Source organism: Sander vitreus, chromosome 16 (genome assembly GCF_031162955.1).
Source record: "Sander vitreus isolate 19-12246 chromosome 16, sanVit1, whole genome shotgun sequence".
Lineage (NCBI taxonomy): Eukaryota > Metazoa > Chordata > Actinopteri > Perciformes > Percidae > Sander > Sander vitreus.
Window position 1 is genome coordinate 16,000,947 of NC_135870.1, and position 19,813 is coordinate 16,020,759.

At 37.8% G+C, this 19,813-nt stretch overlaps 1 protein-coding gene across 2 annotated transcripts; it reads left to right on the top strand.

The window, feature by feature from the left end:
* The first annotated feature begins 940 nt into the window (after positions 1-940).
* On the top strand, positions 941-18,997 carry fyb1b (FYN binding protein 1 b). 2 transcript variants are annotated; one of them, XM_078270994.1, is made up of 19 exons: positions 941-1,208; positions 5,059-5,992; positions 8,921-9,044; positions 9,155-9,228; positions 9,759-9,781; positions 11,146-11,204; positions 12,589-12,721; positions 13,055-13,214; positions 13,665-13,782; positions 14,172-14,191; positions 14,330-14,402; positions 14,543-14,626; positions 15,120-15,160; positions 15,985-16,066; positions 16,230-16,329; positions 17,014-17,176; positions 17,326-17,359; positions 17,561-17,592; positions 17,721-18,997. In XM_078270994.1, exons 1-19 carry the CDS (start codon positions 1,206-1,208, stop codon positions 17,741-17,743), a joined length of 2,280 nt encoding a protein of 759 aa, XP_078127120.1. In that variant the 5' UTR covers positions 941-1,205; the 3' UTR covers positions 17,744-18,997. The 2 variants fall into 2 exon arrangements, with proteins under 2 accessions (XP_078127120.1, XP_078127121.1); XM_078270995.1 differs by lacking the exon at positions 14,543-14,626 and having other exon boundaries at positions 943-1,208.
* The last annotated feature ends 816 nt before the right edge of the window (positions 18,998-19,813 follow it).

Consider the following 19,813-nt stretch of genomic DNA (forward strand, 5'->3'; position numbering starts at 1 on the left):
CAGGGTCTTCATAATGTGGGATGTCAGAGCAATCGGTCTGTAGTCCTTGGTGCCACTTGGACGCAGGGACTTTGGCACAGGAACGAGGCAGGACGTCTTCCACAGCACGGGGACCACTTGGAGAGTCAGGCTCATGCTGAAGGACTCCACTCAGCTGGGGGGTACAGGCCTTGACCACCCTGGGGCTCACACCATCAGGGCCTGCAGCTTTCCCTGTGTTGAGTCCTTCTTTTTACCAAGTCAGCTGTGAAGCACATTGTCGTGGTAACCAGTGGAGTTGCTGTTCTGAAGAGGGCAATTAAAGATGATGTCCTTGGGGGGAGGAGTAGGACCGCCACTGGAGGAGGAAGAGCAGATAGGAGGGGGAGGGGGTGTAGTGGTTTGGTCTCTGAGTTGACTCTGGAAGTCGACAGGCTGGGGGGTGCAGTTAAACCTGTTAAAAAACAGGTTCATGCCCTATCGACTCCTTCCTCAATCCCATTGTCAGCTGACCAAAAACCAGTGATGGTTCTCATGCCCTTCCACACCTCTCTTGCATTGTTTTGCTGGAGTTTCCACTCCAGCTTCCTCCTATATTTCTCTTTGGCCTCTCTTATCTTCAGTTTCAGATCCACCTGGATCTTTTTTAGCTCCTCCCTATTACCAGCTCTAAAAGCCCTCTTCTTCCCGTTTAAAATGTCCTCAATGTCCCTTGTTACCGAAAGTATTTAAAGTGTTTAATATGGTTGCTAAGGAACAAGTCCCACAGTGGTTTTTCTGTTGACGTGCCACAGAGTGAGTGGGCATCAGTTGTTGAGCACAGAGGAAAAGTGAAGGGAGTTTGCCAGGTATAGGCAAATTCATGAGATCAAAATACACAGATAACAGAGACTGGGAGACTCGCAGCCCCATTAAAACACACATTCTACCAAGAGAGGAAGTAGTCAAGTAGTCTGCTGATATCACTGACCGAACTGGAGTGTACATCCTCCCCACATACAGACACACACACACACACACACACACACACACACACACACACACACACACACACACTTAATGCTTTGTCACCATCTTTGTCATTCACTTTATCTTGTGCCTTTCTCTCTCTTCGTCTCTTTGACCTCAACAGAAACTCACACAGATACACTGAACAAACACACTCTGCACCACTTACACTGCACCATTTACACCTAGCAGAGGTGCCTGGGATTGCTGTTCTCAGTATGGTGAGTACAACTTAACTGTCAACTAAAAGTATTTAAAAATCACTTTGTAGATATAAGAATTACTCTGGAGTACCTTGGTATGATGTAATGAAAGAAAGCTGGATACTATGAGTATTTTATTTGCAACAACACCTTCAAGTAGCCATTCATTCTTGTACCTATGAAATTGACAGTGTAATTTGTTTGAGCAAGTTACTGCATGTATGATTATTGATTATTATATTAAAATGCATTCAACAGAACTTCACTAAAAAGTCACTGTATCGATTTGTGGGCTTTTATTAATCCTAATATAGTGTTTAAGACACAAGATTATTTTAATTTAATTTTATGATTTTGTTTCATTTCTAAAAACAGAAGCCACCATTTATTGTGTGTATGTGTTTGCGTGTGTGTGTGTGTGTGGTTTTGTGTCATCTACATTGTGTAAGACAACTTTGGCCTCCACTTTTCATCACATAGAAATCATGGTTCCTCTTTGCTTTGACCAGAAGATCTCTTTCTCTCATTCTTTTCTCTGCAAGTCATATTACTTTAAATAGCCTATACTTGTGTTTAATAACTGCATATACAATAGCATTTGAATTAATATTTGCAATAACAGGGGAACTAGCTAAACACCTAACCATCCAGTGGCTAAAGTATTGTTCTCAACATAACAATACTGTGGTTTTAACTTCTCCACATGAATTTACACATAATAAAAGTGCCTGTGCACTAAAACTATGAACTGTATACAGGGTAAACCAACTCTAAACCTGTGCTTATCCAGAATGTACAGTGTGCTGCCTGACACATAGCTGAAACTAATGCAGTCTGCAATAAATCCTATCTAAACACTTTTCACAGCTATACTGTTTCAGAAGACTGAAGTTTATTGTCACTTTGACTGCAGTTTGGGGTTTTGTTTAGATGTGTTGCATTATTCTGAGAGGTCTTACAGGATTTTGACTTGCAACTTCACAAACATTTAGAGAAGTGGTAATTGCAACTGGCAGGACATATTGGGGATTTTTTTGTTCACTGCGATTGACAAACTTTCCTCTGATTTCGTATGCAGCCACATCATGTCAGGCTTTATGATAACACCCTGCGTAATGCCACCACTGCAAAATGTTACTGGCACCATTATAGGAACACTTCAGCCAAAGCCTATGCTTTCAGCACCAGTGGTGAAAGAAGTATTCAGATCCTTTACTTAAGTAAAAGTTAAAAGTACAACTAAAAGCCCTGCATTGAAAATGTTACTTAAGTAAAAGTATGTATCATGAGGGAAAAGTGTTCTAAAAGTATTAAAAGTAAAAGTACTCAATGCAGAAAAATCCAATCAAAACAGTGCTGTCAATCAGCTAAGTGTTTAATCGGCTAACCATTTCAGCTATACTTGTAGGCCTGTATATTGTTGGCTAGTTTAATTTATAATAAAACATTGTATTTTATAAACTACAGTACATGTGTTTTGTGTGCAAAAATCTTAATTTGTAAAGTAACTAGTAACTAAAGCTGGCAGATTAATGTATTGGAGTAAAAAGTACAATATTTCTCTCTGAAATTTAGTGGAGTAGATGTAGAAAGTGGTATGAAAAGAAAAGACTTAAGTAAAGTGCAAGTACCTCAAATCTGTACTTAAGTACACTACTTAGTAAATGTACTTAGTTACATTCCACCACTGTCCAGCACCAAATACGGAACCTTGGTTGGCTTGAAAGGTGGTTGATTTAAAATAAAGGTTGGCAGTGGCCTTCTCAACAACACACACAGTGTCACAGTGGAATAAAAAAATATCAAAACTTCTAAAAACAAATCCTCCAACATCACTCGCTTCTCCATTGACCATTCGTGTGTCCAGTATGCTATAAGATATTTTGGAGCTATAACTAACTGAATAGACGCAGTGCTATATTTTGGATGATGGTTGGATAGATGAGTGGACAGCGGAGAAGTCCAGTCTGCAAAGCTGCAACATGTTCAAACTGTACATTGCTTTTCCAACAATATCTGCTCGTAGTAATGATTCATATTTTTTATGTTTTGGCAAGTTAAGGTTATGAAAAGATAAGTATTTATCTTAAGTATTTCACCAAAACCATAATGCCATATTCTTCTATGCCATATAAGAAGAAAAAAACCCATAATAAACATAATTTTTAGGAGACATGGTCGGTAGAAGACGATATTAGTTATACTAATAAGCTTGACTTGGCTTTTCCATCACTCATTAATGTCATACTGAGATCATTCTAGACAATAACACACAGTAGCTTCTTCTTTTTTCTGGCAACTGAATGGTTTGGTGTACTGTAAGTGTGACTTTTTCTTTTACAATATTCTAACTGGTTTTTGAATATTGAATAAGATCTGACATTCACTGTGGTGTAACATCCCATTTAGCTTCATGCAGTACATTTATACTTTCTGTTGTACCGTCCCCCCCCCCCACCGCTTTCACTGCTCTGCTGTAGGAATAGCATGCTGCTCTTATCTACACTTCCTGGTATGGTGCTGACTCTAGTCAAACCTGCCTCATTATAATAGGTGTGACTGCTGCTTGGTCAGTTCATTGTAGCACACAGCTGCATGACCAAGCTGTTTGAATGCGTCCATGTGTGCCTTAGCCAAAGCAACACAATATATTTCTTATTATAGACTTCTTTTCAGTGTAATAAACAATCAAATTGCAATAATACACTATAAACCATCATTAATATCCCTCCCTCTTCTTCAACAATACCTGACAAAACTACTTTTTGTTCACCTACACTGAAGAATGTGCAAAGCCATCTATTTTATAGTACTTCCTACTTAATGTATTACAATTTGCTTCAAAGTGTTGTTTAACCTTTATCTAACGTTGTCTTTTGAGATATCTTATTTGCTTTTTATTTATACATTTTAATATAATGTGAGGAATGCATTTCATCTATGTATAGGCTACATTATCCAAATAATAGAAATAGTTTCCATAGCATAGAAAATAGCTTTTATTTAGATAAATGAAGGAAATTGTAGATTACAGGACATTCCTTTAGTGGTTTATGAGTGGCCTAGAGAAAAGAGAGAAACAGATACAACTACACACCACACACTGGGTCAATTGGAACCCAATTTGGGTCAATCTAGCACCGATCCAGTACCCATGAGCATAAAAACCACTGGGTCACCGATCACACTCAAAATAAATGACTTTGACCCAGTTTTAGTTATTTACATGATTTCCATTGGGTTATTCAGCCACACCAATATGTGGTTATTTTGACACAGTAACAATGTCATATTTATGTACCATGTGTATGTACTATATACTGTATGGGGAAGCAGTATGTGCTCGCAGCAGCAGATGTGCGCTTCAAATGTTTTTATGTCTATGACATAACATACCCCAAGCAATGTTAATTTGTGTATCTGTACTGTGAATTGGAGCCACTCCAAATTTTTGGAGATTTTCAAATGGGTTCTTTCTTGGCCCATGCTATGGCCTTCCACATGAAAATCAGGCCAGTTTTTCCGTAATTCTGCTGACAAACAGACAAACTCCTTGGAGGAGGTAATAAGTAACCACAGAGGGAGCCGGAGTTACATTAATTGGAAATACCCTGATAGGAAGGTATTTTAAAGTTGTGCAACTCTCTGTTCCTATGTGAACTTTCATGTCAGTCTAAGGATTTGTGAATTTTGTTTGCTTTTATTCCTCTTTTGCTTTGTCAAGCAGTTTCTGTTTCTTTTTTAGGACTTTTGTTTGCTGAAGTCATTTTCCATTCTGGCATGCACAGCACATCCTAATCTTATTTTTAATTCTGATTTTGTATTCTGATTATTAACTCTACTTCTGATCCTCTTCCGTTCTTCCTAGGAAAACAAAGCCGATGTAAAGGCCATGATGGCTCGCTTCCAAGCGAGTGGGGCGAGCATAGACGAGACTTCTTCCACACCGGCTGGACGCATCAAACAACCCCTGCACCCCACCCTCTCCTCCGGCCCGAACATACAGACAAGAAAACCGGTATTGGAGAGCCTCTCAGGCAGTGCGATAAATATTCCTCCAAAACCCACTTTTCTGAAAAATACAGTATCAACTAAAAGTGACACAGAGGCACATGAACCAAACAAAGCTAAAGCCCTGGCTAGCCTGTTTGAAAACCCCCAGGGTGACACCAACACCAGCAAAAAACCTTTCATTGTTAATAAACCCTTGAAGCCACCTTTGCAGGCTCCTGAAGCTAACGGCCCTCTACAGAAGCCCCCTCTCAGCAAGCCCTTCCTGAGCTCCACCACGTCTGACCCCAAACCTGCCTTTCCTAAACCCTCTCCAGCATTCAACTCCAAGCCCAGCTGGGTGAAAAAAGACAGTGGTGGAGGTTTACCACAAAAACGAAGCAGCAGCTTTGTAAAATTAAGGCAGCAAAATGAAGAATCTGCAGGAGCTGGCACTAACACTGCTAACACTCCAACAAACTACACTTTTAAGCCGCCCCCCAACTTCAAGACTGTTCAGAATAACAAGGAGACGGATAGTGGCATGAAAGCAGACGAAGCCAACAAACCGCCCCTCACTGGCACTAACTCAGTCTCTCCTCCAATACCTTTAGCCGGTAAAAAAACTAGCATCAAAAAACCTCCGAAGCCTTCTCCTCAGACTAGCAGCATTATCAGTGATACCACTTCAGGCCCCAAGTGTAACCCCCTCCCCAACAGTTTAGCTTTGGGCCCTGCTCCTGCCAAGCCCAATCGACCCCCCAATGTCAACCTGGAGAGCTTTAGAAGAGGTGCTGTGGCCTCTGATAATGGTAAGTAGGACTTAATTAACAGTATTTTTAGTTTGTTTAATAGTGACACCATAGACGAACAAAACTACTGATTATGATAAGAAGTAACAACCAATTCAGTGAGTGAATATACATATCAGTATTTACACAAATCAGTCCTCACTGTAGTGCAATGCTTTACATAGTCTAATTAATTAAACTATGTTTAACTAATTAAAATGTAGCCTGAAGCCCCACACAAAAATAATAACAACTTCACACTCTCAAAGGTCTCAAAGATGTGTGATCGCACTTTGTGTCACAGCAGGCATTCTTCATTAAGATTCAGCAGAAAAGTTCTTGCTTTTACCTTTGCATGTTACAAAGAGCTCTGTTACATGCGGCCTTTATTGGTATAAAGTATAAAGTATAAATCGAAACCACTACTTCATGAATTGGTAAAGTTTGGGCCTTGAAACTGAACAGATTTCAATCTAAAAAAATAACTGCAGAGTTCTGAACTGTAGAAGACACGTTACTACTGGAATGAACTGTAACACATTTGAAGTTAGAGACACTATGTCCTCTTGCAGTGATAGTGTCATTTGTGAAGACTAGATGCCATTAAGAAGACTGAAGACATACGTTTTGATTTGGTGAATTTAGTGGTTTAACAACCTGATTCTTATGATCATATACATTTTTATAGTCAATATCTGTAGGCTTGATGTAAAGGGAAGTAGAATTATATTCCTGAAACTGTGGAGAACTCTTTGAAACCCAAATTTGACTTTCATAAAATGTACCAGATAATATATATTGACTGAAAAAAAGAAAAAAAGAAAGGTTGCTGATTTATCTGGCTCTAATCTTTTGGATATGTAATTTGCTCTCAGCTCTCTCCTGCAAAATACATATTGACCTGAATAACTAAATCTTACGTAACTGACTAATTAAACACCTTAGCTCTTCCAAATTGAATGAAACATCATGTAATGGTTTACAGAAAAAAAAGAGTCTAAAGTATACATTTTATTGCTTTTTCTCTATAAATCTCCTTTCTATCTAATTTATAACCATTAAGAAGGCAACATACTGAACAAATCACTTTATTCGCTGGAAAATAGAGTTTTAGTAGAGTGATTCTGCCAGCCAGCAGGTACACACATGTGGCCCCACAGGCAGGAACACTTCAACTACATCTGGCTGCATTCACATCATTTGTTTTCCATTTGTTATGATATGTCTTTGGTCCCAATCGATATGCAACAAATACACCAATTCAAACACTGCAAAGGATTTCAACATAATTTCTCTAAACTCTCTGAAAGCTAGTTTTAAAAGATTAAATGGCAGTAAACAGTTTGCAGCTCTTGTTACAGTCAGATAAAAGGGGTTCCTCATACAATATTTTGTTGTATATCCTCTCTGTCACCATCAGTGCTAATTTTGACAGACTTTTTGAATGCGTTTCAGAAGCGTGAAAAGGAATTCACAAGTTTATGTGGTTTCAGTGGCATTAGCAATGCGTCACCTGCAGTTGTTTTGCAGAGTGCACTTTTGGTTATCTGACCAAGCAGCAATACAAACACCTTCTGCTTTTGCATGATAGCTTTAAAAGTCAATTATTCTTAGCATTTTAAGATATGTTCATGTAGCATTTGAATTTGCCTTTTGTACATTCTGTACACAATTTGTGCAAGTTGCACAGAAGTGGCTGTAAAACTGTTACATGCTATAGATAAGACACCAAAGTCACAGAAACACACTTGGTTCCTCTATTTCACCAAGTTCCCTGTCCAGTTTCTCCTTTCTCCTTCCTCCTCGCTATCCGCTCTGACAGCCGAGTTTGTTTTACCACATGAGGAAGTAAGTTCCAGCAAAAAGGCATAGTTTCGAGTGAGAGGCTCGGTTTTTAGACACACACCTGATCTGAATTGATTTTTAGTCAGAGGTAAGGGATGGCTGTTGGCTAAAACGCAGAAGACCAAAAATAACAGTTTGGATGTTGATTTGATTTCTTTACTGTAAACTTTAACCACAGTTTGTGAATTAATTACCGGTACATTCATTCAAGTACAATACTTATTTACAATTTTGAGGTACTTGTACTTGAGTATTTCCATATTTTGCTACTTTATAATAATTCTACTAATTTCTACTTCTTACTCCACTAGTTACTTTGCAGACTGCAAAGTATTAAAATGAAATCATTCAACTGTATATAAAGTAGTTAAAATCAGCTCCACCAGTGGAAAGCTGCTCACACTGTAATGCATCACTGATCATAATTCAATAATATAAGATATAACACTGACAGGGGTGGCATGGTGGTGCAGTGGTTAGCACTGTCACATCACAGAAAGAGGGTTGCAGGTTTGAACTCGCTGGTTGGCTTGGGTCCTTCTGTATGAAATTTGCATGCTCTCTGTGTTTTGCCGTGGTTTCCCCACAGCCCAAAGACATGCAGGTTAGGTTAATTATTGACTCTAAATTGCCTGTAGGTGTGAATGGGAGCATGAATGGTTGTTTTGTGATTAACTGGTCCAGGGTGTACCCCACCTCTCGCCCGATGTCAGCTGGGATTGGCTCCAGCCCCCCTGACTGTGAACAGGATAAACTGTTACATATAATGAATGGATGGATGGATAGATAGATACCACTGACATGCGCCTATTTTGCGCCATTATGAGTATTTCCACTTTTGATTCCCCTTACCCAATTTTTCTGATAATTGATTTGAAACACAGAACGTGTACAGTAATGGAGTATTTTCACACTGTCACATTGTTTGTTGGGGCCTGTCTGACTTGAGGTTTCTTTTTGCATGGGCATCTACGCTAGTTACCCCTCTGGGGATTGATAAAGTTATCTATCCATCTATTTATCTATAGCTACATATACAGTCATTGAAGGGTAAAGACACTTACAGTAAATTGTCTATTTTAACACCATGTGTTTTTGTTACAGGTCCTGGCACCTTTAAGAAACCCATTCTCCCACCTCCTCTGGCCCCTCACCTAAGTAACCATGTGACCCCGACTACCCCTCCGCCAGCACTTCCTAGTCTGCCCCCACAACACCCTGGAGCCATGTAACCCACATTCATGCACACACAAACACAGTTACAAATGTATATACAGTATGTCTTCTGGATAAAGCTTCTCCTGTTAACAAAAGGTAAATCCTGACTGTCCTTTTCAGGATCCAGCAAGATGAGTTCTATGATGATGTTGATGAATTCAAGAGTGCTCCTCCACCTCTACCACCATCTTCAGGTTCAGTAATGTTCACTATTTGATTCATATCTAATCAAATGTGATGTGTCGTGATGTGGCAAGGCGTTTATGTACAGTATTTACCACCACAGGAAGACAGAAAAGGACTGTGTGATGCTGAACATTGTACCAATATTTACATATCAGAAGACACATACATGGAACTATATTAGTCAGTATATCTTGGCTGTGAATAGTCTGTCTTACTGTTACCAACGTTTTACCTACTTTGGGGTGGTTATCTTGGTAATTTGCATATGATATACTATATGGCTAAAACTGTGCAGTTTGTTTTGTAGTTTCTATCAATAGTTGTCAAGACAGTTTAGTTCTCGTTGTGTGAAACTTAAAAACATAAATGTTGTTTTTACATGATTCAGAATGGAGATAAAAAGTTTGAGAAACTCTCTGTGACTGTTACTGAAGTAATAAAAATAGTCAGATATGAAGTACAAGTTGGATCATGATGATCGTAGCTATTCCGCAAGGGTCAAAATATCTTGTAATGTAGATTTGTTGTTTCTCTTTAGGTCACCCAAGTCAGAGGGCAAAGGTGAGACATGCTGATTTACTAACATAAATACAGATTTACATGCAGTTACATGTGCAGGTGCAGACACAATAAGATAAGAACATGCACGTGTGCTCATGAAGACACTAGAGGTGTTCAGCACATTTTCTCCCAATTTCTTTTCAATTTTCAAAGTGAACAACTGACTACTGCAGCACTATTAACCTTATTTAAAAAGCGCTTGTATAGACTAGTTTTGTACTAAACTGAAAGTGACATCTTGGACTACAACTACAACAGACTGAACTGAAGACAATAGCATCAGTGCTGAACTTTGGACCGTATGAATAGTGACGCATTCACTTACTGACATACGTAGCTTAGAGGAAAGAATTAACAAACTGCAGTCAGTGACTACGAATCTTTAATCTTAACCAAACAAAGTCTTTCAATCAGCAAAGTGATTTCCTAATTTCAACCTCTAAAGGAGATGTGACTAATGCATTTAGTGGTGCAGTATGTAGCAGCATGTAGTGAAAACATACAGCAACAGTACAGTAAGTAAATAGCAAGAAAGAAAAGATGAGTACTGTAAATGACAATAACTTTTGTGTGGTAAGTATATGTTAGATTGACCTCAGAACAAAGTATCAGGGATGTGTGAATGACAAATGTTGGATCAGTGCATTTAGGCCCTCTGCAAAGAAACAGCAGTGGAAATTTCCGCCTATGCAATTATAAAGAGGAATACGAAAAATAGAAAAGAATATTGAAGAAAATATGCATTAAAGGGGAACTATGCAGTTTTGTTATCTTAATTTACCTTAACTGAACAGCTTCGGAGTCAATGGAATGGTTAAATGACTTTTTTTCGGGTTGAATGGTGGTCGTCTCGCTCCCCCCTATCGCCTGTGAGAGGAAAAACCACCCTCGCAACTTTGGGCCGGCGAGGCGCCGGCCTCAGCGCCAGGAAGTATTGTGTGATATCAGGTCTCGCGATGTAACAAATTGCTTCACGGCACTGCACACATACGCCCATTCAGGAACCGGCGTACAAGGTAACAATGGAGCTTTTCACACTATCATCATGGCTGAGCCGGCAAAAAAGAAGCAGAAAGTTGGGAAAGTATTGTCGGAGGAACAGAGAAAGAGGAAACGGCAGACTGACCGAGAGCTACCGAATATCTATTCTGAAGCTGTAGGAGGAGCTCTATAGAGAAACCTGGGAGCAAAAAGCGAGAAATCAGTGAAGAAATGGCCAAAACTGCATAGCGCCCCTTTAAATATGTCTTTAAAAAGTTCTGCAGAGGTGAAAAGGATGAAAAAGTATGTAGTGTATGATGTATGAAAATGAACTAATTACTGCTGAACTAATGCTGTTTTTATTCGCGTGTTCTCCGGCCCAGGAGGAAAATGATGGCGATGATGATGACGGAGAGATGTATGAGGATCTTGATGAACGATGGTGAGAGAGTGTTCTTCATTAAATCTTTACCTGTTTATCCAACACACTGATTTCAATATTGTAAGTACATGTTTAACAATTTACTGAGCACCCTCACTCAAGTGTTAGTTTTAATCCCAGTTCAGCTGTGTTCTTGTCTAACTTCACTAACACTACTCTCTGGTGGTTGTTTTGCAACACTACAAGAAGTCATTCATTCTCACTCGCATGTACTTTCAGTTGATGAATTTTAATTTGTGTTTTCTGGTATTGTTTGTGTTTTGCACTTTTGGAAAAGCCCATCTAGTGATGTGCTGCCAGTGTTGGGAAGGATACTTTCAAAACGTATTCCATTACAGAGTACAGAATACATGCCCAAAAATGTAATTTGTAACGTATTCCGTTACGTTACTCAATCTGAGTAACGTATTCTGAATACTTGGATTACTTCCACATTGAATTGCATTTTATAAGTAGGAATGCGGCCATCACATACAGCTTACTAAACAGGCCTATTCTGGTGTGTTCTTCTGTTCCAACTGGTTGAATGTGTACCTAAACAAGCAGATCGATTTTTAGTGAGAATGTAAAGTCACACGTCAACTATAAAATAGGAAGGTGAACAGTAAAACTACAGTAGACGACTACCCTTGGCTAATTAAAAAAAATAACTTACTTTAAGATGCTAAGTAATTTGGACGCTGAAAGGAGGTTGGTTGCTGGCAAGCAGAGGTTGCACTGCACATTTATATTTCGTTCTCCCTGTTCTTTATTTATTGTGAAATGCTGTTTGAATTTCCAAGATAGAAATGCATTCCTGCCCTGGCTCTGTTGTGCTGGTTCCGGCTCCATCTCTACCATCTGTCAGTGATCACGCAAATAGCTAATTTTTTCGTTTTCATATTGGGGCTTCTGGGAAATGCATGGAGTTGCCTTAATTTATTCAGAGAGTGAATAAACTCGTGAAACAGAGAAGTATCGTCATGTAATCCACTGATTTCAACAATGTAACTGTATTCTAAATACCAACTATTTAAATTGTAACTGTAACAGAATACAGTTACTCATAATTTGTTTTCTGAATACGTAACGCTGGTACATGTATTCCGTTACTCCCCAACACTGTGTGCTGCAAATTAGCATAGGCTAAGATACTATGATAAATTCCATTATAAGAAATGATCCCAATTAAATAGATTAACTGGGTATTTTTAAGATAGTGTAGTGTAGTCTTTTGTATTTTGTCATTCAGCCAATCGGTCATGTTGACATTTATTTAGCTGTTCTCTTTCTTAAAAATATGCTGTGTAATCTCAGGAGCCACATCTTGCAAGTGCATTTGTTTATCAATCTGTCACAATTTATAATTTACTGTCTATTATCAACTCTCTCTCGATCCCAAAAGGGAAGAGATTGAACAAAAACAAGAAAAGAAGAAAGAGAAAGACGAGAAGGAGGAGAAAAAACGACTGGAGGCTGAGAAGAAGGAGCAGAAGGAACGTGAGAAGAAGGAACAAGATGCCAGAAAGAAGTTCAAAGTGAGCAAACAAGACTAAATATGAAGCTAGACCCTTAAAAAGTGACAAATATATTGTTCTGTCAAAAGCATGTCATACTGTGGCCGGGTTGACTCAGTGAGTAGAGCAGGCGCACATATACTGAGAGGTTTATTCCTTGACGCAGAGGTCCAGGGGTTCGAATCCGACCTGTGACAATTTCCTGCATCTCTTTCTAACCTAGTTGTTCTATCAATTAAAGGTGGAAACCCCCAACAAAAAAAAAGCATGTCATATAAATAAATGTTACAATCTCTTTTTTTTTGTTGTCTGTGTGCATTTGCATATGTGTTTTTGCATGGCTGTGTGTGTTAGTTGGTTGGTCCCCTGGAAGTCGTCCACCAAGGGAAAGCCCGGTTGGATTGCCGAAGCAGTAAGACTGACCTTGCTCTGAAGCAGGGACAAAGCCTGGACATCATCCGTGTCCAGGGCAACCCAGAGGGAAAATGGTTGGGACGTACGCAGGATGGATCCAGTAAGTTCACACATTTATCATTGTTATTATCATTCATCTTCACTTCTTCATGTTTGCCTTTGCTTCATCTTTCACCTGTCTTCTTCTTTTTGGCCATCACATCCTTCCAGTCCCCTCTGCGACTACAGGATAAGACTTTTATTACATCTCTTATTAAAAACAAAAAAAACATTTATGACAAAGGAAGCTGTTAACTAACAATTAATTGTGGAGAAGGGGTGGGATTAAATACTTCCTTCACTCACTGACCTTTTCTGTTTTCTTTTACATGTTTGAAATAAATTTCAATCAGTCAATCTTGTCCTTATTATCGTTTATTTTTTTATATATTCTCATTTTTTATCAAATAGTCTATATTTGAGCTTCAAACATGCAATAAATCACACTCGACATCCTAACTAAAGACAATAAATCAACTCAATATTTCACTTTGCTCTTTGTTTCTAACAGTTGGTTATGTGAAGACCACGTCAGTGGAAATTGACTTTAACACTCTGAAAAGTCATGCTCAGCAGACATACGACCCTGAGGTATACGATGACATCGACGTGGTGTCTCCTGATAATAGGTACTGATTATACCTGTTTTTTATATTTATATATATATGTGTTATATATGCTAACTCTACATCAGCTAGTTTCACAGATGAGTTGCACTTTTGTAAGAATGGAGACAAGTAAAATCATGGGAGCCACTAGTACCAGATGTGTTTTTTCTCATTATAAACTGCCAATAAAAAAACCCTCAGTTATGCAACACATCCATGTAGACAGTAGTTGGAAATATTTAACCATTGTCCTTGAAAAAAATCTAACATTTCTGTCAGTTTGGTATATTGAATGGCACCCAGTACTACAGTTCTGACATATTCAGGAAGCTTTGTTGTTGCAATGTAAATATCAAATTTCTCTCTCTCTCTCTCTCTCTCTCTCTCTCTCTCTCTCTCTCTCTCTACAGTGGGATGAAAAGACCAGGAGGTATGCGTAAAACCTCACAATAATATTAAGTAATTTCATTAAACTTAGTTACAATCTTTCCCTTCAGTTAATGTCAATGTTGTTTCACGGAGTTAAACATGTCACTAATTACATCATGTATTTGCTGTTGTCCTGTAGTTGTTCTACCCCCGCTACCAGGAGACGAAGGAGAAATATATGATGATGTTATTGATCCAAACCTGGACGTCAGGTGAGAACTTACTTGTTTAAATGGGTAAATTGAATATGAGTACAATATGCTTGTGATGGATACACAGGAAAGTTACCAAAATAAAAAAAGTAAACAGAAAAAGAAATGCAGGTTTTTTTCATCCTTGGTTGGCTCTTTAGTCCAGACTCCAGGTCTTATTCAACGAAGCCTCGTGGCTTCCTGTGGATGTTTGACCGGAACAGACGTCTTGCCAGCACTAAAGAGTAAAATACACTCAGTAGTAAGACTGACCAATCACAGATCTACTGTCCACTCCCTAATCTTTCAGCCGTCACTCCTCCCTTTCAACATTTAAACAATTCCTCTCAGATGAATTTGCTTTTTGATGTTGATTTTCTCCCCAGATCAGATCAAAACCTTCACCTCTTACTGAATAACACCGAAGGATGCTAATAATAATAAATAGCAAACTGAAATCAAAGTGTTGTTTCTATGATTACAATCAGTGCAGCTGATCTATGACTTTACTAATCTTCTCGAGACATTTGCATGACTGTAATTGATGTATGACTGTTGACTTAATCAAAGAATCAGGATACCATCTGCTGCTAACACCCTCAAGTATACTAACTAAAATATTGTGTTGCAATTCATGAATATCATTTCTCATTTGGGCTGCTTTGAATCAACTTTTCATTTTTGATATTGTCATGATATAAATTATGTAAAATTTTGATTTTTCTTCTGTTGTACCAGAGTGCCTCCACCCAGCCAGTTTACTGCAGAGGGGAATTCAGGTATCACTCACTGTTATATGCTACCATGTTTTGAGTGAGAAAAAAAAGTATTATATATATATATATATATATATATATATATATATATATATATATATCCTTTTCTCTAATAAAAGCAAATAGACATATGCTGGTTTAAATTTCCAGACTGACTTTAGGAAAACAAACTCTAAATGAATGCAGAAGTTTTAGTCTTATGCAACTGGCCTTTGGTCATTTATTTACCCAAAACAGTCCTTGGTCCTTAGTTGGCATTGTTAAAGCGAGACTACAGTATGTCACTATTGAAAGAAGACCTAACACATTTTCCCTTTTACAAATAAGAAGTTGAATTCATAAGCAATAAAATACACTCTTGCTCCATACAATACACACAATGGTGTTGCTTTTTTTGGTCTGTCATGACCAGTAGCTCATAATGGCTAATGTATTAGACTTTAGACAGACATTGTTGAACAACTGCCATTACTGAGTCACTTTGTATGACTCTTCTCTGTTTCTGTCATGCTACATTTAAGCTTATACAATTATACTGTCATTGTAGATTGTAGCCACAATGGCTGGTGTTCAGCTAAAGTTACATATTCTCACTTTAAATAATTACACTTTGCATTTGATCTCATAAGTGAAGTTTGTACTTATGGCTTTTATGGCATTATGGCTTGTAAACCTCACTAGCCAAAATGCAAACACACACCTTCTCTTTACATCCTTTACGATCGATTTTTGTAGTCTGATTAAAATGTGTCCCCTCTTAATGTTAGGTGTCTTAAAGTAAAAAAAATTTTTACATCACCGACTTCTTCTTCAACGTGTTATCACAGATCAGCCAGGAGCAGCGATTGATGAGGAGCTATACGACGATATTGACTCTCAAAATGTGCCTCCCCTTCCTCCCATCAGCAGGTACATTTGCATCAATCTTAAAACAAAATAACCTTACAATAACGTCCATTCAGATCCATGTGTTCAAGTGTGTTTTAAAAAATGTCAGACTCAGGAGACATATTGTGGTTGACAAAAACAAATAAAAAAAGTGACCAAAGAATCGTTTGTTTTTGCTCTCCAGCCTTCCACCCCTGAAAGGCAAAAGCAAGACTGAAGAGATGGACTCAAAGAAGCAGAAAAAGTTTGAGAAAGAGGAGAAGGACTTCAGAAAAAAGTTTAAAGTTTGTCGCTCCTTAATGTCTTTAAGCATGTTTATCAGTTACCAGGATCTGCTGAAAAACTTAGAACAGCTCTATAGTGCATATATAGTACAGTTAGTATTTTTCAAATTTAAAAGCTACTGCTTTAAAAGCTAATACTTCAACAACAATTTGAATATAAATTCATTAGGATATTAAGTATAATCATCGTAGTGAATATATGGTCAAACTTAATAACTTTTTTTCATACATTAAAAACTAACATGCCATCATCAACAGGGTTGATTATAAGACTTAGGTGCAGCACCGAGCCGTTTTGGGCAGCACCTAAGTCGAATGAATGTAAAATCAATGTGAGCATCAAAACTAACAACATTTTACTGAGATCTAATGGTTGTAGTTGGTCCCCAGTGGACTTATTTAGCAAGTTTTATCTTTAAACTTTTGAGCGTTATTTATTTATTGTCTCCTCTAGCGTTTCCAATGTTTTTAGACACAGATATGGTGATAATAGTGGTCCAAAATGATGTCAAATTGCATTTTTTTATTTTTTTTATTGAAAAACATCCTTGAGGGATTTACCCTTAAACCCCTTCACCAATATGCACACCCAAGTCTTTCACCAACCCAGGGAAATCTCTGATCAAGAATGTAAAAATAAAATGTATACACAGTCACAATATTGATGATGTAATTCTCTTTCAGTATGAGGGTGGGATAAAGGTGCTGTACCAGGTGACCATCGCCCCAACCCTTACTAACAAGAAGTGGGGTGTGAAGGAGCTTCCGGTCAAAGCAGGAGAGACACTGGACGTCATTGTTAAAGACGTGGATAACAAACTCATCTGTCGGAACGAGGAGGGCAAGTGTGAGTATCTGCTGCTTGTTATGGTTTGTGTTTGCAAAGACAATAAATCAATACATGTGATCAAGGTTTCTACACTAAAGCTTTTTCATTCTTTGCACCACAAAAGTGGACCATCCCAAGTCTAAAATCTGCCTATGTGTATTTTACAGTTGGTTATGTTTCGACCGGCCACATTGTAACGGAGTGAGTACCAAAAACATGTACATGTACACACACACACACACACACACACACACACACACACACACACACACACACACACACACACACACACACACACACACACACACACACACACACACACACACACACACACACACACACACACACACACACAGACTTACCAAAATGCTGTACTGATCGTTTCGTTTTTTGTGTTTACAGCGATGGTGATATCTACGATGATATTGGAGATGGTATGTTTTCAGTGAATCTTTTCATCAGTTCATACAAATATATAATTTGTAAATATCCACACAGTAGACCTAAATCACCATTTATAATAGAGATAACCTTTTTAATCAATGTTATATTTTCTTTTCAGATTGCGTATATGACAACGATTAGAAACATCCTGCACTAGGTGTATTGTTTTACACCGATATTGTTCATGTTATTTATTATGTGTATTGATAATATACATCTGGAGCTGCTTTTTGTTAGCCTGATAATCAGACCAAATTATCATCTTTCCCTTCATTATTTATCAATCAACATTTGAATCTGGAATCAGGCTAGCTTTAATTACTTTGAACAATGTGATCCTTTCAAAATTGTATTTCTTCAAACAACAACAAAACAATTTGATGGGGTTATGTTACTTGCAGCATTTTAACAAAGTGGGAAACATTTGTTAGAACAACAGTATTTGCAAATCTCCACAGCACTGTATTTACATGTTTGCTTCTACTGTGTTTTGCATTTCATAGGAATAGCTACATGTTGTTCATTACTTGCTAATGTCCATGATATGATACTGTATGTACATTGCATTGCTATCTGTAAACTAACTCTGATGCCTTTGCCCCAAGTTTCAACATGTAAACGAAACAACTGTTTCAGTTCCAAACTTCCTCAATAATACTGTACATACAATTATGAAATGCAATTTTAGAGAAAGAAAATGTTTGTTTTTCTCTACACATCTTAGTTTGTAAAAGCATAAATGGTATAGAGAGAGTGCTCCTGTTCTATGAGTATATCTCACAACAACAATTACCATACACAGTTGTGTGATGTTTTTAAACTTGGGTAACTTCTGTGCTGGTGTATGAGATGTGTGAGGATGAAGGAAGACCATTTTAACTGGATTTTTTCCAAGTCAAAAAAAATCAGCAGCAAAGAATTTGCAACTCCTCAATCATGACCTTCTCTGTGCAGTTTCTGTGCAAGAAGAGAATCAGCAGCATCTAGTGGCAGCTATCAGGAACTACAACAATAGCAAACTTCACACTTCAAGTAGTTTAATTTTTGCTGTCAATTTATGGTTATTGATACAACACTATAGAGATAGAGATACGACTTAAGAACAATAAATGGTATACCTACCCAAACTTACTAAGTTTCAACTTACATGAAGCGCTTAAACGATTAGTTGATTACTTTATTGCTCGATCAACAGAAAATAAATCAGCAACAATAATAATGATCAAATAATTGGTTCAGTCACTTTTCAAGCAAAAGTACAAAAAATGTTATGTAAAGGAGTTTTTTTCCTGCTTTTCCATGTTTTCATATCATTGCAAACTGAATCGGTTTTGGACTATTGGACGGACAAAACAAGAAATTTGAATAAAGTGCGATGGATATTTTTTGTAAAAATGTCTTGATTAATTGAGAAAATAATCAGCAGATCATTAATTTCAAAATAATATTTGGTTGGATGTTTAGTTGTTTCCACAGCTTTACCAAAATGAAGTGGTGCCACAGTTGTTGCTTTAGTCCATTGTTTGGAGTTAAAAACAAAGAAGAAAAGAAAAAGCACTGAAAATAATATATATTTCGTAAAAATTACGTTTGGCTAATATGCACCTCCGGTGGTTTTAACTGAAATCCATGATTAGCTAAGTAAAGAAAAGAAGAAAAGAATAAAGACTTCCGCCCGGCCCCCGGCCCCCGGACGTCACTTCCTCGCTTCACCATGGTACCTCCAGTCGCAGTGTCGCCGCTCATCAAGGTAACGTTAATATTAATAACACACATTATTTGACCTGAATATTGTCATTGCTGTGATGTATTACATTTAAAGTGAACACATTCATTTGAAACGAAAGCTTTCATTTTTAGATATGTAGCTATCGGTGGACTGGCCGTTAATGTCAGTTGCTATAGTAGCATGTTAGCTAATGTTTGCTAGCGATGACATTGACAGGCTGTTCAGGTGAACATTCAACAGCAGCGGTAACTTATAATCTGGAGCTTCTGCGTCAGTCTAATGCAAAGTTCGTGATTATCATTAACGTGACTAGCTAGTTGTAGAGCTGCAGTAATTCCAGTGTGTCATTTCATGTTATCTCTCAGCTAGCTAATACTGTTTAAAAGTGAGTCACATGAGATGCAGTGGAGTTCTTAAATATTGTTAAAGAAATTAACTATTTAAAGTTGTTTTGCTGACATGTCTTACTTAGTTAGATTAGC